Source organism: Cupressus sempervirens, chromosome 6, assembly GCF_028749045.1.
Source record: "Cupressus sempervirens isolate cs-2001-9-10 chromosome 6, ASM2874904v1, whole genome shotgun sequence".
Lineage (NCBI taxonomy): Eukaryota > Viridiplantae > Streptophyta > Pinopsida > Cupressales > Cupressaceae > Cupressus > Cupressus sempervirens.
The window spans coordinates 640661376-640684853 of NC_143123.1; the positions used below are offsets into that span (position 1 = coordinate 640661376).

Genomic DNA, 23478 nt, shown 5'->3' on the forward strand with positions numbered 1-23478 from the left:
GAGTGAAAGATACGCTTTACATGCATATGCGGATGAAGGCTAAGATGGAAAGCATGGAAAGATACGGAAACATGTATTTGCTCATGGAGGTGTGAATGCATATGGAGAGGAGAAAATGACAATAGAGGTGAGATAATGAATTATAAAGTCAATTTTGGAGGAAGAAAGAAGTCAAAATTCGCGGAAAGCGAAAATAACATCTTTTTTGTCTTTTCAAAATATGACTTTTGATCAAAATCAGACCTTTTGGATGCAATTACACGTAAAACATTTCATGTAATCGTGTCATGCAAATGGAAATGAAAGGTGAGATGGGTTAAAATGGAAGTGGAAAATGGGATTGCATGCATATGTGAATGGCAAATGAGGTGAAAAACATGTAATCACATTTGTCGGATGAGATGTGAGATGTAATGACATGGAAATGGAATGTGAAAAATGATAATGCTTTCGCATGTAATGAAGGAAAAACAAGTTTTTGGGAAAAAACTTGCAACTTCTCCAAAATGGAGAAAAACCGGTAACAAGCACACAAAACCAAAACAAAAGAAAAACATACCTTTGAAAACAACTCAAAACATGCCGAGATGCAATATACTCCAAAGATGAAATTCAAATTTGGAACTTAGCGAAGAACCAAAGACATCAAAATGAAGGAGAAATTCATATTTAAAGGAAAAATGCACATTCTAAGGCAAAGATTTTCACAAATGGCATCCATTCAACGATTTAATGCATAAAATTAGCAAGGATAAGCATGAATTAAAATGTAAGAAAGAAGAGGTCCACTTACATGATGAATGTGTGTCAAAAATGGAGGAAAAGATGCTCTTTGTTTGAATTTTTCTTCAAAAATTGATGAGAACTTTTCAAATCTCCAAAATCCGAATGATGAAGGGCAGCAAACAAGGAGATTATTTAGCAAAATGCCAAAACATGCCCTAGATTAGCTCCTCCTTGCAACGTTTTAAAGATTGCATGTTCTTGAGCCGTTTTTGCCAAAACAAGCAAAAAAGGCGATCTTCAAAGTAAAACGTTTTGATGATTTAACACCAAAATAATGATCCTCAACCAATGTAATCACCTAATGACGTAAAAACGACTTGATCTCATGCAAAAACGTGATCAAACTTGGCATATTTATGGAGTTTTATGCAAAAAACGTGCCCTGGATTGGGAGTTTCAAACACGTTTTTGGGTGCAATAACTTGATATTTTATGAGGGCAAAATGATCACCTCTTCAAAACATGATGAATGCAACTGATTTCATTCAAATCCATGGAGAAAATCAAAAGTTATGATCAAAATAGGAGGTTTTTGGAGCAAGAACATGTTTTCTTCACATAATAGGATATTTTTATGTTCATTATATATTTTAAAACATGTTGGAAGGCAAAAGAGGACCTTTTTGAATCCAATGCATGTTTTTAAATATGTCTTGAGATATAATCTCACTTTTTGAAGCCCATTACATATTTTAAAATGTGCAAGTCTCCAAAATCTCACTTTTTGGAGTCACTTACATATTTTATAAACATATCTCACCTTTTTCATGCACAAGCATGAAAACTCAACTTTTCATATCATTGCATCAAAAAGGTCCACTTTTACAAGCTTTTGATGTAATGACTTGAAAAAGATCCTCAAAATGAGTTTTCATATGCATTAGTATGAAAAGTTTCCACTTTTCATAGTTTTTTACATGCATATGCACATAAAATGTCCACTTTTAAGCTTTTAAGTTATGCATTTCACTTATTTTATAAAAATGTCAACAATATGAGTCAAAAATAATATTTATACATTATATTAATCAATATAAGTCATAAACATTAAGTTAAAGTGACATTTATATAAGTATTTGATTTAAAAATAAAAAATTTACAAAGTAACTATATAGTTCTATAGTCACTTTAAGTGAAAAATTAAAAAGTAACTCAACTTAAAATTATAACATAAAGTGCACTATAGTCACTTTAAGTTATAAATTTAAACAAAAAGTAACTTCAAAACATAACAAAAAGTGAATAAAATGTTATATTTTCAAAAAGTGAATGTCAAAATGAAAATATAACATTTTTTTTTTAATTCGTGTTGTTGTACCTAAAATGTCCACTTTTAAGGCACTAAAATAACCATATCTCTTGACTGATAAACTCCGATTGACCTCTAGGTTAGACCGAATCGAAGGGGAGATCGAAAGGCATAACATGAGCAAATTCAAAGGACCAAAAACAAGCAAACACAAACTCAAAAGCAAAGAAAGGACTGTGAAGACTTCAAAAATCAAGCAAAGGCTCGACAGAAAATGAAACAAAAATGACTTGACGAAGGCCTTCAGCAAAACAACTTGATATTTGAATTGAAATAGACCAATCGATCAACATTAAGCAATTGAATATCAAAATCAAGCTTAGAGAAACACAAAACTAGCTTGAAAAAGTTTCGTGCTGTTACCAACATTTTGTGGTGACAAAATGCAGGACAACATGGACAACAATTACAAAATATCCACCCGTGTCGCTTTCTCTACTTCCAACTCCTGGGTACACTGAGCCAAGTGTCGTTCTACTGCCTTCAACTGGATGATCAACTCCTCCTGAGTTCTCCATGCATCCACCAAGACAGCTTCACGTTCAACACCTACTCCAAGTGCCTCAAAGTGTATCACTCCTCTCGAAAGGCTTGCTCTGTTGTTCTCTCCACCTCTAGTACACAAACACTCCATGCCTACAGCAGCTCCAAGTCTCATCGACTGGTCATACTTCACACAACTAATAACTAAACTGAAGGAAGGGAAAAAAAAGGATCTTCATTAAGCAAAGTTGTTCGTTCTGGAAGTGTATCGTGGACAAAAAGTTCACTCCACGCTCGTGCTCCCTTGGCACTTCGATCTGTGCGAGTTAATTCCCTTTCGTCTAGATTCTCTTCCCTCGATGTATACCAATTAAGAAATTCCTCCCTTGTTGCTTCCACCAAATCCAACCGCTATCGAGTCTCTTCCAACAATAATAATGAGACGCAGCCGAATTCAATATGATGCAAACGGCTGCCCAATGGTTCAATGTCGAGAATGCAATTTGTGGGGCCACTTTGCACGGAATTGTACATCAGCAAACACACCAAAGTTGTTATGCAAATGGTGTAGTCCTGGAGATCATGAAGATGCCAAGTGCCCGAAATCATAAGTCAATTTGATTAGCATCAGCATGAATGAAGAATAAGTCTTGGCAATCACCCATAAACAAGCAAAACTGTACCCCGACTAGACAAAAGAAAAGACGAGATTGGAAGAAGCACGGGCAAAAATTGAGAAAGCAACGCAAGCAAAGAAATAACAATTGAAGGACACTACTGGTACCTCAACGAGGAACTGTGCAGAACAAAACATCATAAGGCAAATATTACAAACTGAAATGCCAGTCAAGTTAAATGATCTAACCCTCACAATGCCTCAACTATTGACAGCACTCACGAACATTGCTCCGACTGCCAAACCACGAGGAGAACATGGAAGGGAAAAGGAAAGTGGAGCAAGTGCAGCGGACCCAATGCTGCTAGCGCTCACATCCAGACGGCATGCAATGGTCAGAGAGATGGGTATATTAGGAACAGTCCTTTCAAACACAATTGTGGATGGAGGTTCCATAATAAACATCCTACCAGAAGATACCTGAAAGAAGTTGAGACAGCCGACATTGTGGCCACCTAGATTGCAATTACTAACGGCGGACCAACACGACATTAAACCTCCCAAGATCTTGATGGCACAACTAGTGACTATTGGAACACAGTTGTTCCTACTCGACTTCGTCGTCATCCCACTAAAGAGGAGAGGATATGATGCCATTCTGGGCCGAGGATGGCTTGTACAAGCAAGGGTTAAGCATGATTGGAAGAAGAATAGCCTATCAATGGAGCGCGGAGGCAGAAGATTCGTAATTGACCTGCACACACAAATGGTAGGTGAGGAGACAGCATCATCGAATTCCAAAGGCTTAGGTGAAGGGGATGATGAGGGGAAGAAGAGAATGGAACCTAATGAAGAGGGAGTATTGAGATTGGAAGAAGGGTCGAATGAGGACGATCTAGATTCCATGAACGGACTATTTCACTAATAGTTGTAACATGTTGGGTGTTGAAAACTAAAAAGGAAGAAACGAGTTCCTGGAGGAATACAGTGAACTAAATGAAGGAGAAGCGCAGGTGGATGAAACACCAGCCCAGACATTCAATGAAGATAAGCCAATAAAATATGAAGAGGCCACAATATAAACCATGAACCTTGGAGATGATATTGAACCAAAAAACATACTGGTGGGAGAAAAGAGAGCTTTGACCCACGCGGAGAAGAGAAGAATACACTTTAGGGTGGAAATTTGCAGAAGGAGACTTGGAGGTGCACCATACGGCACGCACAGGGCAAGGGAAAAATACCGTACAGACTCGAGGCTCCGTGTGGACAAGGAGCTACTACCGTATGGCCTTCTGGAAGCAGGCAAGGAAGTACTGCACAGCCTAGACAAAGCAACCATACAGATTCAAGAAAGGACTGTATGAACCAGCTAGGGTACCATATGGTACCGTACAAATAGGAGTACAACATCACCATACGATACATGAACAAAACCGTACAGCCACAAAGGGGGATACACATTGCCAAACAACACCGTATGGTCAAACAAGGTAATCGTATGGACGAGCAGAAGAGGCTACCATATGGACACACATGCACTGTCTGTGAAGGAGAAAGCACCATATGGCCTTCTATACGGTGAAAGATTAAAATAGGGTCGTACGGACATATAAGAGCATTATTGGGAGGAAGAAAGTACCGTACGTCGTACAAAGGAGCAATTAAAACAACAAAAAGACATGGAGGCGGCCATATGAAGATATTTTGTACAACTGTACGGCTCACAGAAAGAAAACATCAAACACCGTACATTATCAACATACATGAAAGTGAAAAGTGCAAAAATTGTACGGCCAAGAAAGAGAAGTTTGGATTGTACGCCCAGAAGTTGAAAGAAGTGGTTGTACGGCCCTTGCAGAATCGATGGGAGAATGGAGGAGGCATTGCCATAAGATCAGTCAAAGGGTTGCAAAAGACAGAATAGTCATTATTATAACAGGGGTAGAGGTGACTGATAAAAGGGGACAGGAAGTGTTCCCAAAAAAAAAAAACGACAACAAATCAAAAATGTTCAAAATGAATAACGCATGATGCCCAAGGGAAGGGAAAGACATAAATAGGTAGTAAAACATAAGCAATTGCCAGAAACAGTGTGGGATTAGAAGAAAATCACAAAAATGGTGTGTTCCATAGAGTCTTGTGTGGCTTTGAGAGTGCTAATTTGGTTTTGGTGGCCGGGGCCCTGCCCCTTGACCTCGCCTTGTATCGCGACACGGAGCGTGCTTGGGCTGCTGCCCTAGGACCCCACAGCAACTCCGCTGGGGGTGTTGCTCCCTAGACCCCCAATCAGTTCAGTTATCAGTCGTGTGAAGTATGACCAGTTGATGAGACCTGGAGCTACTACAGGCATGGAGAGTCTGTGTACCAAAGGTGGAGAGAATAACAAAGCAACCCTTTCGAGAGGAGTGATACGCTTTGAGGCACTTGGAATAGGTGTTGGAGGTGAAGCTGTCTTGGTGGATGCATAGAGAGCTCAGGAGGAGCTGATCATGCAGTTGAAGGCAATACAGTGACACTTGACTCAATGTACCCAAGAGTTGGAAGTAGAGACAGTGGCATGGGTGGATATTTGTAATTGTCGTCCTGAGACGACTTTTCTTTTTGGGGGCGATGATGTTGTCGATAAAGTTATAAAATAGCCGACGAGTAGATTAGCATGTTGTCGGTAAAGTTATAAAATAGCCGACAGGTAGATCAGCATGTTGTCAGTAAAGTTATAAAATAGCGAACAGGTAGATTAGCATCTAAAAGGACACGTTACGGTTGAGTCACCCCTTCGGAATGGTATATGTACACCGTCCGAAATGGACTTTGGGAGGGTGGTAATCATCATTGGAAGTGGCATATATGCGAATAATAAAAGGAGTACTGTTGTGTTACATGTTCTTGTCTATTGTCTATATGGATTAAACTATTTACCCCATATAGTGAACAATAGTTAACTATTAATAGAATGAATCACAAGGATAAAACCACAGCCAGCTTTCTGCATTTAATATTGCTTCTTCCAACTCTAGAAAGCATGGTCAACCTTCAAGAGAGGTTTGTCGCCATCTCTTGACCTTCTGGCCAGGATTGCAAATGATCCACAGTGGACCTTGAACAAACTAGACCTAGATTGCCTTTCCTTTTTCATGAATGTTACTACACAATTTTCAACCATTTCTCTACACTACTCTTCCAATTCAAGTTTTTCTTGATATAAATCAAGGGCCTCTGATTGAAATAGATGATTGTTGAGATCTTTGTCAGTAACTTGAGGTTTCAAAACCACAACCATTTCAGACTCAGAATTTGAAACTTTCAGAATTTCTACAACTCTACTCCAGAACTTTTCATCACTGTCTGAAATCTTCATATCTCAGACACAATCATAAAAACAAAAATATAACAATATGAACAGGTGATTGAAATAATTTTCTGCGTTACTCTCTGAAAAAATTGAATTTCTGCTGCTTAATTATATTTTTACTGCCTGAAATAAAATATTAAAATTTCTATAGTTTTGCTAATAGGACAAAACCAACCAGACAGCATCATCCCTCAATGTGGGCAATCGTCTAACTCAGGCACATGTGAAGAAACCTACATGTCTTACAAGGTCGACATGGTCAAAATGCCCAAGATTCAACAAAGCATGTTGTGAAGCCAACTGCAAGAAAGCAAAATTATTTCTGATCTAAAAGCAATAATCATTACCATTAAGAAATTGGGATGATTGTCGGATTGGCCATTCAGAAGATGCCATTTGCAGGCCTCAGAAAGTGAAGGGCTATCCATATCACCTGCTATAACCATAAAGGTGATGAATGGTCTTCATAAAATACATACACAGGACCATATGTTTCATGCAGAGAGCCACGAGAGCCATGACCATGTGTTCCCTAAAGTCACAAGATACTTTGGGTCATGGCCATCAAATATGAGTCTAATAGATCAAGCAGTTCTATAGTTCTGGACATGCAGCCTGCCAAAACACCTTGAAAAAGACTACCTAAGGGTGGCACTTAAGGCAAAGGCTAGACTTCTAGTTGCAGAAATCAGAACCAGATTCCACCATCTTAGATGTGAGATGGGTAGATGGATAGTCCCTAAGAAATGGGAATAAAGAACTTGTCTTTTCCGCAATAAAAGCAGTGGTGGAAATTAAATGGTACTTAATCTTTGACTATGTAGCATATGAGGATATCTGTACATGATATGAGAACAATTTGAAGGTGTGGAGTCTAAATGAGCTAATTATGGAGGCATGACTTCAGAAAACTGTAGGCTTCTTGATCAAGACCCACAAAGCTGCAGGCTTCTTGATCAAGACCCACAAAGCTGCAGGCTTCTCGATCAAGACCCAAAACAGAAGAGCCAACAATGCAAGGAGCTTGAATATTTGTAAGAATGCTTCTCTTGGTCTCATAGACTGATGATTTTGGGCAGATCAATTAAACTCATTCATTTATTCTTTCATTTTAAAACTTCATATCCAAACCAATCAAACCCTCAAACCATACCTACCATAACTATAGCTGAAGTTTCATTATCGGTTTATCATAGTAGTAGATGAGAAATAATTCGACTTTCAAATATCTGGAATAAGCATTAGTCCAACAAGGCTTTGAAGATATGTTTTGGAACATTATCTTGATATACCCTTTCCCTTCATTGCAACCTCGTCATGCAAAAATAAGACAAAGTTATTACTTTTTAGAAGAATTGAAATAATCTTATGATTCTATAAAGAAAACCAAAAGAAAAAATCATAAGATATTTCTACCAAAATCATCTTGTTGTGAGGGGTCGCTAAGTTGAAAATGTATAAAAAGAAGGAAAAGAAGCTCAGAATCAAACCTCAATCCATAGTACAGATTCCTAAATTAATTATTATCTCACAACATGCATTATATAGTCCAAAGTTCAAATTAGCAATAGTTACCGAAAAGCATGATCCCATATACTATCCACGACATCCCAGTCAGCCACTATACCATCCTTCAATGCTGGAATAATCTGTCAAAAGAATATAAAGATACATGGAAAAATGGTGTGTACAAAGAACATATAGATGTATGTACAAAATAATTTATAGATTTGGCTTTACATCTAAAAGCACTAGATTTGGAACCAGAAGTGAGATTAACCATCAAAAAGCAGATCGATACAAACCTCCATATAATCACGCCGGTACCCAAGAGCTTGGGAACCAACATAGAATTTTGGTTTTGATTTGGACCTCTCTTCATCCATTGTAACAATTGCTTTGTTATCTGAAACTGCCTCCAAATCACCTTCAACTTTGACTCCATCGGTATTTCCTGCATCTTCGATAAATCCCACAACCTTGTATACAAGTGCATTACAATGTCAGATTTCCTTTCTAAGTGAGATAATTTATACAGATTTATTCGCTACAGTTATTCCATACAAAGACAAAACTATGCAGATACAATTATCCCACATGAAGACAAAACTATGCAAAACCATAGACCCAAAAAAGTTTAACCAAAGTCACAATAACAACTTACATGCAGCCAAAAAGTTCTGTTTCAGGCATTACTAGCTTGGGAATAAAATGCACGTCAACTCGGTAGTCCAAAGAAAAGGAATATTTTTTTCAAAAGGGGACATTTGCATACTACAACATGCATATATTGCAAGTGCTTGTTAAGCTTCAGCCATCACAGCATAAGGCACTTGAAGTAGAGTTCCCACATTAACATTTTCAAGGAAAAACAGAGAGGAGAGTGAAAAAAAAATGTACAACTAAGTCAATATTTTGTGGTAATAGTGACATCAGACACAGATCCTTGAAAACAAGGTAAGTTTACACCTTCAGAAAGCATCATTGCAGAGCAGATTAGCAATATAGACTTGGCCTACATTTGGTTAGATCGTAAGAGAATTATGTCCTGTTAAACACCCCATACCGTGCCAGCAAATACAAATATGCTAGCCCTACCTGAATTATGCCCTAATGAAACTTTTCTCACAAATACAATACAAGAATATAGCTTTCAAATCTGCAGATACTGGGACAAAAGTGCAACTTTTCTACAACATCTTATGGTACATGAAGGAGCCAAATGTGTCAGATATAGAAAAATAATGACTTATACAAAAATTTGGTAAAGCCGGTGTACTAGTAAGCAAACATGTTGAGAAATTCTGGATGGCATTAAATTAAAAGGAATTTCTTTGCACCTTAAGTATCTATTTTCTAATAAGAAAATAAGAACTTGTGCCATGGAACAAAAATTGCTCATAAAGGTGATGATTTTGTCTAGCTTACTTAAACTGATTCATATTCTTTAATGCAAAAACTATAATATATACAGAGTACCCTTCCAAATATATGAATTTCACATGATCAATTATAATATATTTCCAAATTAAGAAAGCGACTCATTTTACACCCAACAACCATTTGGTACCCCATAGAAACCTACTCTCTTCCTCCATCTTTGGAGCTTTTAATTTTTAAGCATAATCACACTTTGAAGGCTTTGGAATGAGGAAGCTATTTGGATTTGTAATTAATATATTTCCAAATTAAGAAAGCCACTCATTTTACACCCAACAACCATTTGGTACCCCATAGAAACCTACTCTCTTGCTCCATCTTTGGAGCTTTTAATTTTTTAAGCATAATCATACTTTGAAGGCTTTGGAATGGGGAAGCTATTTGGATTTGTAAATAAGTAACCCCAACCCAAAGGACTGCAACCATAGGCATGGTGATGACTATAACACAGTATTTGCCATAACAGCAAGATTGACACAAGATGTAAACATATTTAAACCTTTAGCATTCTCAATCTATCTGACAAAATGCTATCATGCTGAAAACTAGAAATAGACTGACGAAGCATTAAATAAAACTCTGAGATCACATTTACTGATGTCAAAAACTCTAAATTATTTGACAATGATGAATAAAATGATTCCTATTATGAATAATTTTTAAGTCCTTTTCACAAGTAAACAAAATAAAAACAAATCTTAGAGCTCTGAGCACAGAAATCATTCAACTCATCATGAAAATTTCTAAAATATTCCAATCTAAACCTGTAATGAAAAAAAAACAAGTCGAAGTTTCCAATGTCAATATTGAAATGCAACATGCCAACCAAAATTCAAAACATCCAGGGAAATAAGGTAGTACAGCAATTAAAGATGTATCCTCTTATTTGTACAGAACTGATATCCAAAGGCAAATAGCCTTCATATGAATGAAAAAAGAGGACATTGTCAATGACACAAGAAATCAATCTGGACTCTCTTACTAGTAAGGAAATGAGGGTGAAACATGACTAACAAATTTTATACAGCAATGCAGAACATGTATAGCACATACACAAATACTTATTGTTTCCATTAACTTACAGAAGGAAACACAGCCTTTGGAGCATCTTCACCTGCATAACCAGCTTTACATGTATGAGATCCTAGATCAAGCACGATAGCTGAGACTTCATCTGTCCATTAGAAACAATGCCAATGTCAAGAAAACATTGAAGCTGACACAAAATATCAAATACGAAAATAGATATTGTAGCGAAATTCCCAAGAAATGCAATCAGTGAAAAGGCTTTACAAATTTATAAGCCACTACAAAATACATTTCATTGTATAAAAAGAAGTATCATTTCTTCCAAGGGAAGGTCACTAATATAACCTTTAAAAAAACAAATAAATAGAGATAAAAATGATACCAACAATACAACAGAAGAGAGGGGATGTCCCTTTAATGTGCCAGCAAAGTCACGAGCCTCCTTGATGGTGTGATGAACCCTGTTAGTTCTACCTCAACCCTGTCTGGAAACTAACTTGGTTTTTATACTTCAAATGGTTTTGTATTTTTTTTGGTTTTTGAATATATACACTTTTTGGGGATTTTGACGATAATTGCCAAAAGCAAATATGCTTGCATGAAAGTAAATCTGAAATTAACTTCCAAAACACAGAACTGAAAATGATTCTTATTGATTGACCAATATATACAATGCAATAAAACGCATTTATTAACTCATGAATTAAAAATTCCTGGAACCCAATACACAGTCTGGACTTTGATGAAAACCCTCCTTAAAATACATACAAACCCTTCCATGCTGGTGGAAGCCCAAATCTAGGCTAAGGCACAAAACACATGGCGTATAATCTAGGAATCTCACGCCAAGGCTGAAGGACTCACATGAGGGCTGGAAACTGTACGGCCTGCCAAATAAATATTTATTTTCTGTTAAAGACAGCCTGCCATGATGGTTCTTTGCATAACGCTTTCATTTAGCGCTCAAACTAATTGAAACTTCACAAATTATGCACATATATGACTCCTAAGTGAAGCCATCTCTAAGATTGCAGACTTCAATGGATCTTTCACCACCTCAGAATGCTGAAACCATGAAGAAATTCACATTCTCCGAAGTCTTGTTGCTGAAACCCTTGCATATATACCAACAACGTCAAAAGGGCAAAGTCAAATGCTTATAGAATGAGGCTGATTTGCTTTTCAATTGCTTTATATATCTCCCATGCATATGGCCAATCCCTGGTTGGCCTTTTTAAATCCTTTTTTAAGTTGTTTTTGATATTATAAGTTGATTTACAATATTTCTTAATTTGGGTGCCCACTTTATTAAATCAATTAATGCTCATTAATTATGTCTCTTGGCCCCATTCACTTCAAGATTTTTATAACTGACCTTTATAATGAGTCATTCATAAAGTACACTTTAATAATAATTAACTAACATTAAGTTGTTTCATTAAACTCATCTAAGTCAACAGCATTTCAAGATGACCACTACATATACTATGTGTCTAGGTCCCATGTCAAAAATAGTTATGCAAATATGACTTATTATAATTAGTAAGTCCCCCAAATTGAGCCAAATAACAAGTGCAAAGGCCCCGACCTGAATCCAAATAAGCACTCATACAAAGTAATGTCCTATCTACTCAAGCAAAAACTATCAAAAGACCCTCAAATCAAGTATTTCAGCCCATGTGGGTTGAAATAACAGGAGAACACTTCAACAACTAATACTGACTAAAAAGGGGGCATTACAGTCTACCCTCCCCAAGATTGATTGTCCTCAAGTAATTGCAAAGTTGGGTACAATTATATCATCTTAAATCGGAAGCACCTCAATCTAATGATGGTTTAGTTGTAACAAGCTAATTTTTCCATTACTATATAATCAGTGTAACACATGGACTCGCACCCCCCTTACCCACCCCCAAGACATCCCTGCACTGGGTACTTGAATATCCAAGTACCCCCACCTCGGCCATTTTGCAAAAATGTCGCTGATGGGATGGGTATTTGAATTTCTATTTTTGAATGTTACTATTGGGTATGCAATATGTTACTATGTTTAATGTACAATGCTTATAGTTCATGTTGCAATTTTTCTATGCTCAACTATTTCAATTTGGTAAGTTGTATTGACACATCATTTCATAACTAGCATTTCAAATTCTATATGTATACTATACAACACCCCTCCCCACCTCGTCCTCCCCTTGTCGTTGTAAAAACCCCAGCCTGGCCCAAACCGTTATATTGATGCACAAATTGATATTTTGTATGTTTGGATGATTTTCTGATTTTTACTAAAATATATTCCACTGTAAAGAACCAAGCTGGCTACAAATCTGCACTTCTTATCGTTTTGCAATTTTTTCAACATTCTCTAATTTTTGTATGTATTATTCCTTTGTAAATATAAATCAACAACTCCAAGTAATTTAAAATGGACAAAATAGATAATCCAACTGAAATTGAAGATATACTTTGCACTATGTTTTTGACAAACATTTATCAGAATAACAATTAATTTATCGGCACCTTGTTTTAATTTGCTGAACATTGGCCGACATCACCACATGAAACTATCACCCTTCAATGTGCCAATTCAATCCCAATATGCAAGGTGTAGCTGATGAAACTAGTTACACTATGTAAATGCAGGTCACCAACTTCAAACTAGCCCAACAGCAAGAGAATTCACCCAGCCAGAGGTTGCACATGTTTCCAAGCTAGTCATGGCCCCTCAAATTCCCAAGTGCAGCTTCCAATCTGCCCTACAATTTTCTCAAGAAACAATAACAGTGATGGCTTACATATAGTTGTCCAGCCTTAAGATTAATGCAAATTAAGTTTGGATGCCCAAAGTCCCTTGCTGGAAGCTAACGACAATCCTCACGTCTATTTCAATCACAATTATTGCAGTCTCTAGGTGGTAAAAGACTCAAACAAATTCCATCTCAAATCATACAACCTCCATCGATTCAATTCTCCAAGATATAGTAAGAGATAATAGGGGAATTTGTACATCTGCTATACCTCAGCAACAGATTACAATACTTCTCAGAACAATTCTCATAAACCCTCAGCTAGATAATCAATAAGAAATATATTTTCAAGATTATTCTCCTTAGCTAATCAATAAGAAATATATTTTCAAGATTATTCACCTCCACCCCATTAGTGAGATTGAAATAGAGACTCATTTTGTTATTCGTTGCCCCATCTACTACGAGATCAAGGGGAGATTCTACTGCTTGTTTAGAGAGTGTGGATTCCTCTTGTGACTTCATGACCACACTCTACAACTTCAGTTCCCATCGAAACAAACTTCAAACCAGCTCATCAACTCCTTTTTCGCTCTTAGGTCTCCTACCCAAGGGACAAAGCAATTGCTCAGTCATTCTTCAAGTCACACTAGATCTGTGAGGCCTTGCAAGGCGTACAAAAGAAAACATTACCCTATCTCCAAAGATTCTCTACGACAGCTCGAGACACACCCTCGCCTTGGACCTTATCCTTCAATTTTAGACTACTTCTCACCTATGAGGACTATTTAGTCTTTTCTTGATCTTTTCTTTTGCTTTCTTGATTGTTATCTCTACAGACACTGTTTGGTGCTCCCATTGTTGGTTCTTGCCTTGTCTGTTGTAATGACCCTCTTCAAATCTGCTCTTAAAAAATGCTGATGAAAGCTCAAGGAATTTCATCAAACAATTCACATGCAAGGGACGTATAACTGATATAGTTTTTCAGCTGGCTTTAAATGACTTTTTTTCCAATTTGCATCAATGAGATTCTTATGCTAGAAGACTCCAAATGGACTACCAATGGCCTAACATGAGTGTGCTACTAATTTTGACAATATTCAGTGAATATATATGATCTAAGCATGAGAAATGAACACCTACAGCCAACTGGCATTTTTACAAATAGTTGGTATGCAAACTAACTAGCTGATAAATAATGATATTGTATTGCTTAAATGACACCAGCAACTATTATCTTATTAATTTGCAATGAAATTTTTAATACAATGCTCATGAAATATGGCCAAGACTTTGGCATTTACATGGATTACAAAATGACAATGCTTGTATAATGTACACTTACAGCTGAAAGCTTATAACACCCTAAAAAGCAATGCTAACAAAAGAACCTGGTTGTAGATGACTGTAATAATTTCCTTCAATGCTGCCCATTCTACTTTGCTTTTCCGATTTGCTTTTTCGGCCTGCTTTTTTTCGGTTCTGCTTTTTCGGACTGCTTTTTCGTACCCGCTTTTTCCGCCTGCTTTTTTCGGTTCCGCTTTTTCGGACTGCTTTTTCGTACCCACTTTTTCAACCTTCTTTTTCGGTTCCGCTTTTTCAGACTACTACTATGTTGAATCTCAAGACCATATCTTTCGATGGCGTCAAGATTTTCAGCTTGAAGGGATTTCGTCCTCCAAACTATTGAGACATAATCTCCAGAAAATTTTCCAATTTCTTTGATATTTCCAAGCATCCTTAAAAGAAGCTCTTCCATTTCTTTTATAGTGTTCTCACAAGAGCTCCATCCTTCATTTTCTCAATGTGGGATAAAACATAACTCCCTTTATGTAACTTATGTCTCCAATGTGTTATAAAATAAAGGGGACTCTTTTAATTTAAATATTTCCCACAAACTATAGTCTATGCATTAATAAAGTTAAATATTTAAATTTAACTTTATAAAATAGCTTTATCAATGCAAAACAAATCTTATCAATGATAAACAAGTCTTCTTGCCGATTTTAAACAATTACCATCGACATACCACTGCCACTGGATGTCCACCCATGCCCAAGATGACTTAATATAAATAGTAAGTATGCCCAAAGTTGCCTCAAAACCCCTTAGAAAGACCTGCAACTGAAACTATCTAGGTCAAATGGCCTCTAAGCCCCTTTAATGTCCTGGTTAGCCTACGGGACCGTGGGGAAATAGGCTAACGACAACATCATGCTATGAATGCTAAAAGGGGACATTAAATCTGTTTTTTTTGTCCCTTGGAATCTTGTGGCCTCTTGTTGGACATTAATAAATTTATCTAATCTTATATAAGCTAAGTCAAATTCAAGCGAGTAGGCCACTCAATAATAGCACAATCATTTTGAAAATATTTGCGCACACCCTTTGTACTGATGATGTGACCTATGTACAACTCTATCATACCCAATGCACATTTTGACTACTTAAGAGTATAAGGACTCCGTATCAAGAATGCCCAAAAAAGTATGCAGATGAGCTAGTGTTCCTCCCAAGATTCACTATATAACAATATGTCATCAAAGAATACAAAAACCGTTATGTTAAATCGATGTTATTATTTTAAACAAAGGAGGTAAAAGCTCTATATATAGATTTACAAAGGCAATGTTTTGAGAAGAAACAATCGTGAATGAACTAAAGACAAAAATAGAAACTACCTAACAAGCTAAAGATTAACTAAGACGACCATTAAAGAAACATTACAACATTTTAATATTTTACCTCGGTGGTCATCTTTTAACAGTTGTCTTCACTAATTCTTCAAAATATGTGGCTACTATCGAGACCCTCCCTGGATCTGGAAGATGTCAATGGCCAACAAGTCATCCAAAAACAGAAATAGAGAAGGGTGTCTTCTTCAAAAAGCTAACAAAAGTCTGCCACTAACTCTTCCATTGAGATGATTCTACTAGTGACCCTCTCAAAATCAGCAAAACATTTGTCGAGTCCCCATTTTTAGCAGGCTCTTGCACTTGGTCTAGTCAGTTCACCATCGCAACCCTCATGAGCTGACGATGGGATTTAAAGGTCCCAATTGCGAGTTTATAGGCTTTCCACCAGCCTATGGTGTGTTTTGGCTTGTTTGAGAGACTTACTATTTATAGTAAGTCAAAATGTTGGTTCCAATGAGCTCAATTGAGTTAAAGGAGTTGAGTGATGCTCTCAATTTTTATTTTGGGCTTCAGGTTTGGGCTCCAAGAACCTTGGAGGGAGCGTCTATTTATAGTAAGTCACAAACCGTCAAATTCATTCATCGTCTTTCTTCATTAGGATCACTATGGAGTTGTCAGATTTCGATTTTGATGCTTCTTCAGTTGTTTTTGCAAGAAAGGTGAATTATTATTATTATTCCTCTAAATATGTTGAGGTTGTTATTTTTGTTGATGTTGTATGTTGGTCACCTCGGTATCATAGCTCATTGAAACCGGGTTGAAAAGTTTTAAATCGTGGGCACAAGAAAGAGTGACCTTGTGTGTCAAAATATTGTGTTATGGTAGAAAGGGTCATTTTGGGAGCCAAAAGCAATTAATAAACTATATTATAATGGCACTTTATTATATTTTAATGTTGTCGTGTGGAATCTTCTTAAGTGGAGTTCATTTGGAAAAATTGTGTCATTTTGAGATTGTAAATATGAGGCCATTTGATGAGAAAAGCATCTGATCATTTGATTATCTTATTTTGCTTTATCGTCTTTGTGACGTTTTCCTGAAGTTCTGATTTTTTGTCCCCTTGCTGAAGTATAAGGGTTTGATCTGGGTATTTGATTCTAGTACTTCCTCTTATTGTTTCTACTGTGGCTGAGGAGCTATTGTCCGTTGGAGAATTCAGTTATTCTCATACTGTGGTTCCTGTGATTGAGAGTATTTTGGGCACATAATTGTTTAGAGCTAAATGCCATTATATCCTGTCATTGGCATTGACTGTGATGGAACCTTAAAATTTGCAGAATTTTAAAGTTCCAGATACAATACTGAAAGGAGAACCTTTATGTATGTATGTGTAAATGCAAAATCATCACAAGTTGTGTAAATCTTGAAGAGTTAGCTGTTCGTGTTCAAGACCTACAGGGAGCATGTTAGAAGATTGTTGTTCATATTGTTGTGGGATAAATCAAAATCATCTCTTAAATACCCACTGTTTTATGGAGGTCTGAAGATATATACAGAATTAAGAATTTTGCGGATTTACATTTGTCTGGTACATCAGAAGCGACCAATCCATTCCAATCAAAGTTCCTTGGGTTAAAGACATATTTGAAGACTAAAGCCAATCTATACTAGAAGAAAAAGGTTTGTTACTGCTGTTTGAAGAATCATGCCTGCATTTTGATATAGAGAGGAACAGTGACAGTAAAGTGCATTATAATTTGCTATTACATGTATAACAATATTTCCTATTTGCAAAAATATTGGATGAGTGGGTTTTTGGCTTCATGGAACTGTGATTGGGGGTACCTCATTCACCATTTCACCATGGATAGAAAAATCTGTGTCAGAGAAGACAAGGCATGTAGAAACACCCTAACATGGTCATGAAAGAAATGCCGAGTATGCAAGGATAAATCTTTACATGGAGAATTTCCTAGATGCATTTGATCCTGTTGCATTTGCAGCTCCCAGAGGACCATTATGTTTCAGAAAGGGAAAACTTAACCCATTTGCTTGTATTCCTCAGATCGTCCCTTCAGCATTAAAATTCTCATGGTCATGAGGATGGTGCGTGTGAAAGAAATGGACGGGCACTTCATGTGATGATCTCAATCGGATGCTACATAAAGAACCACATTAGGATTGAACGTTTCTCCTACATGGTGATTTACGAACTCATATGGAGATGTGCCAGATTTAAAAGGCATAGCATTTGCAGAGGGCCCAAGAGCCATAGATTCGGAAAGAGCTACAACCTCCATTCATTATAATGGCACCAATTTGAGCTCCTGCACCAACTATCGGCAGTGAATGAATTATTTAACCAAAGTCACACTCGGAAGGCATATGTGAAAGGGTCAATGATCATAAATTTCTTCTACCTACACCTAGCAATTTCAACATGGTTGGGGGCAATGTTGCCACATAAGAACGCGTCCAAGAATGAGACAAAGTTTTAAATAAAAAACTAGAATAAGTATCAGAGGCGTGAAAAGCATACAGAAAGACAAACACAACAAGGGTCATCGTGGTGGTGGTGCACTGATTATATTATGATTATTGTCATTGTAATTGAAAAGAATACCAAAGGCGTCATCCGCATTGAGAAACCATTAGTCACGAGATGATTAAATATTATTTATAATGTTAACGTCTGTAGCGATGGATTCAAACCAGTTTCTCTTATTCGATGATGGTCGGATATGAATGTATGTTCGATGACCGCGTAGAAGTCAAGAGCCAAGGAATTACAAAGTGATTGCCAATAATAGAATTGACAATGATTATTTTGCACAAAAATATGAATTAAGATAATGGAGAGGTGTGATTATAATTGAATAGAAAGTATTGTTTATTTTTAAAAGTGGAACACCCTTTCATATTCAAAAGTTATGTCTCCTTATATCTAAGATATAAATAAGGGGCAAGTTATTTCTAAGAGAAAGATATTGAAAAACATTCATATTCATATTCTCAAAGAATAAGCATTTTATATTATTTTGTATGGAGCGATAAGGAGCTTAATATGGCTTTTCTAATGTAAATTCTATTATTTTATTTTAATAATAAAATAAAATGTTCTTTGTTTATTATTAAAGGCGAGGAGATTTAAACTACACACAAATTGTCCTTTGTAATTATTATTTGGATTTCTGTATAGAATTTAAATGGACATGCATGGTCATTTAAAATTTAAAATTCGATCATCATAGATATTGTGAAATATTAAATCGTTTCCATATTTGTGTCAAGTTTGTCTCACAGAGGAGTTAAAGTTCAATATGGACTAATTTAAGATTGCATTAATATTTGATCTATTGCATCTTGATTATTTAGTTGGTCGCAGTATAAGTGTGTAAAACATCATAAAGTTATACATGAAAATTCACTAAAGTTGACTCTATAGCCCGGATGAGCAGAGGCACTGGTCTTTTTATTATTGAAGTCAGAAAATCTATAACTTCCTACTGTCATCGGCAGATTTTGTATTCTATAGCCAACTGGGTTATGCCATCGAAGATTTTGTATTTGGTAGCCGACAAGTAGATTAGGATTGTTTTGTAGCCGACGGACCCCTTCGGGAAGGTTCAGCGAAAAGTATTTATACCCCGTCTGGGTACATTGTAAATCATCTTATGCTCTGTATGTAATCTCTTGGCATATGCAAATAAAGGAGTATTGTTGTTGCTGTTCTAGTTCATTGTCCATGTGCATTAATCAATTAATCTATGCGGTAAACATTTGGCATCGTTTCCCTATGAAAGTAGAGGGAGGAAGGAATGAAGATTAATGCCAAATCATCTTAACAAAGATCGAAATAAGGTAAAAGGAAAAAATGGAATACTTATTGCGCAAAGAAATTTAATTTTGGCACAGCAAGCCGAACGCAGGAGGTTCTAGAAGATTACCAACGGACACAGAAGCACAGAAGAATTGTTGGAGGAGACTCGACAGCGGGTGGCATTGGTGGAGGAAGCAAGGGAGGAGTTTTTGAATTTGTATTCGCCGAGGGAAGAGAGTCCAGACGGAAGAGAATCGACTCGCACGGCTCGGAGTGCCGAGGGAGCAAGAGCGTGGAGTGAACTCTTTGTCTGAGATACACTTCCAGAAGGGACAACTTCAGAGGATCCTTCTTCACCACCTTTTGCAGCTGTTGAGACCGCCAGTGTGGGAGAACAATCCACCGATGTGGGAAAATAGTCCACCGGTGTGGGAGTGCAGTCCGCCGGTGTGGGAGAACAGTCCGCCGGTGTGGGATTGCAGATCGCTGGTGTAGGAGTGCAAAGCCACGATGTGGGAGTGAACAGCACTAGTGTTGCAAGACCGAGCAACGCCCATTCACAAAATCCAGTAGTGATGGTAGGACCAAAAGAAAAGCTGCCGAAGTTTGATGACGATGGTACGGCCGACCCCATTCGACATTACAAGACATGCGATACAGTTTGGAGGGCAAATGGCATAACCGATACAAATGAACGGGTTCGGCAGTTTCCAACCACCCTACGGGGTGTTGCAATCGACTGGTTTGCCGATGCAGATCCCCAGACCCTAACCACTTGGGATGACCTTAAGGAGGAGTTTATAGTGGAATTTCAACTACTCCACGACGACAATGAAATTGTAGCAGAAATATACAATACAAGAAAAGGAAAAAATGAAACAATCCAAGTCTATGCCAGGAAGTTGAAGGATTTGATCAACAAAATGGAGAATAAGCCAGCTAATGGATTACAAAAAAGGTGGTTCATTGAAGGCCTACACCCAAAATTGTGAAAGAAAATGAAGATCGTGCCGCCATCATCATACACTGAAGCGTACAACCAGGCAATAAACCTAGAGAGTGAGCAAAAGACAAAAAAGAAGAAGAAGAACAGTAGCTCCTCTGAGTTAGACGATGATGCATCCTCGGAAGAAGAAAGTAGCAATGAAGAAAACAACAGCAAAAAGGTCCAAGCCCTCCAGAAGGACATGCTCTGGAGGATGAAGGAATTCAAGAACATGCAGAAAGAAACAAAGGGAAGCGAATTATGGTGCACGGAATGTAAGGCAGAAGGTCACACAAAGGGCTCCTATCCAATAAACCAGTTCTGTGATATTTGTCAGATCATGGGACATTCCACAAAGGAATGCCCCTTCAACATGAAAACCAAAGGCCTTCAACAAGTGTTCCTAGCATAGGAGGCTTCTATGTCTAGAAGGAGCGGGAATACAAGCACAGAGGGTGCCACATCTATAGGATACAGGAATAATAGACGCGGGCAAAATAACAACAATGCGAACAATAACAGTAATAATAGCGGAAGGAGTTGAATTCGGTATGATACGAACGAATGTCCGATTGCTCAATGCCGAGCCTGTAATTTGTGGGGTCACTTTGCTTGGGAGTGCACAACAGCAACCACGCCAAAATTGTTATGCAAATGGTGTGGACCCAGTGACCATGAAGATGCCAAGTACCCAAAATCCGGAGTAAACTTGATCACTGTCGAGACAGATGAAGAAGAGGTTCTGGCAATTACGCGGAGGCAAGCAAAAGAGTACCCGGATCTGGCGGAAGAAAAGAGGAAATTTGGGGAAGTGCGGGCGGAGATTGAAAAGGCATCGCAAGCGGAGACCTCTCAATTGAAAGACACCATCGGCACCTCGACAAGGAATGTCGCAGAACAAAACATTATACGACAGATTTTACAAACGGAGGTACGGGTCAAGATAAATGATTTGCTTCTTACAATGCCTCAGCTCAGATCGGCAATCACAAATATTGCGCCAACGACAAGAGAACTAGGAAGAGCGAAGGAAATTACCGTGGGTGGAGAAGACCCAATGTTGCTGGCACTTGCATCCAGACAGCATCCAACGGTCGTTGAGATGGGGATTCTTGGAAGTGTGCTGACAAACACAATTGTCGACAGTGGGTCCGGCGTGAACGTCTTACCTGAGGATACCTGGAGGAAGTTGGGACAACCGACACTGTGGCCACCTACATTTCAATTGCTGACAACAAACCAACATGGCATAAAACCTCTCGGCGTTCTAATGGCGCAACTGGTAACAATTGGCACACAGCCTTTCCTGCTTGACTTTGTTGTCATCCCGCTAAAGAGAAAAGGATATGACGTCGTTCGGGCCGCGGATGGCTTATTCAGTCCAAAGTTAAACCCAACTAGAAGAGAAAGACTTTATCACTGGAAAGCAAAGGGAGAAAATTCATCATTGATTTGCACACTCAGATGGTGGGAGAAGAAGCTTTGTCATCAGATTCCGAAGAGGAAGATGAAGGGAGGCAGCGTATGGAACCGGATCAGGAGGGAGTCCTACGGTTGTAAGGTGGATCAACAAATGACGATTTGAATTCGGTCAACGGTCTCTACCATTGGCAAATAGAGGACTACGAACTATTCCAAAGTAGCAATGTACTAACAATTGAGGAAGGTCCGAGGGGAGATGAATTTCCAAGAGATTTCACCAAGATAGAGGAGGGGGATGTCCCATTGGATGTCACACCTGCCCATACATTCAATGATGGGGAGACAATCAAGTATAATGAAGCCACACTGCAAACTATGAATTTGGGGGACAAAGTTGAACCAAGAAACATATTGGTGGGAGATAATTGGGACCCAGTATCGAAAGCAGCAGCATTCAAGATATTCCCGGAATATAAGGATGTATTTGCATGGACATACAAGGATCTGAAGGGAATACCCCTGGAGTTGTGTGTGCACCGCATCCCACTGGTCGAAGGAGCAGTGCCGGTACGGAAGCAACCCTACAGAATGAATAAGAACTATGCGGCACAAGTTACAAAGGATATCAACCAGATGCTAGAAGCCGGAATTATTTTCAAGGTACAGACAAGTGAATGGGTATCACCTATAGTTATCTCACTGAAGAAGGACACCACCCAGATCCGGATTTGTGTGGACTTCAGATGTCTTAATGCAATTACGGTCAAGGACCCCTTTCTAATTCCATTTACAGACAGCATCTTGGAGGAGGTCGTCGGAGATGAAATTTACTCCTTTATGGACAGGTTCTCCGGATACAATCAGATCTTTATAGCAGACGATGACAAGTTGACGACAACGTTTGTCGTCGAAGATGGGGTGTATGCATACAATCGGATGCCATTCGGTTTGTGCAACGTGCCTTCCACCTTCTAAAGGATCATACTGCACATCTTTGACAAGATGTCCGTCGGCAACTTCAAAGCGTTCCTCAACAATTGGTCTATATTTAGCACAGAGGACAGACATTTAGCAACACTCGGCGGATGTATGGAGAGATGTCAAAGGGCACAGCTAGCTTTGAACCCCAAGAAGTGTAGATTCATGGTTCCGCAGGGAAGACTACTCAGACACATCGTCTATAAGGAAGGATTGAAGACCGACCCGGACAAATTGAGAGTCATCCTGAAAATGCAACCGTCCACTAATGTGACAGAGGTAAAGTCTTTCCTCAAACATATAGGCTATTACAGAAGGTTTATCAAAAATTTTGCCAAGGTGTCATATCTGCTGGATAGGTTAACTTGC

At 38.0% G+C, this 23478-nt stretch overlaps 1 protein-coding gene across 6 annotated transcripts in view; it reads right to left on the minus strand.

Moving 5' to 3' along the window:
• LOC149553855 (actin-related protein 4-like) overlaps window positions 1-23478 on the minus strand; it is a 281943-nt gene that overhangs the window by 195060 nt on the left and 63405 nt on the right. For all 6 annotated transcript variants that reach the window (XM_089789213.1, XM_089789215.1, XM_089789216.1 and 3 more), the window contains 3 exons: window positions 10572-10663; window positions 8355-8528; window positions 8125-8198 (listed from right to left, as the gene is read on the minus strand). In XM_089789213.1, coding sequence (XP_089645339.1) covers window positions 8125-8198; window positions 8355-8528; window positions 10572-10663 — 340 coding nt within the window. The remainder of the gene's footprint in view (window positions 1-8124; window positions 8199-8354; window positions 8529-10571; window positions 10664-23478) is intronic.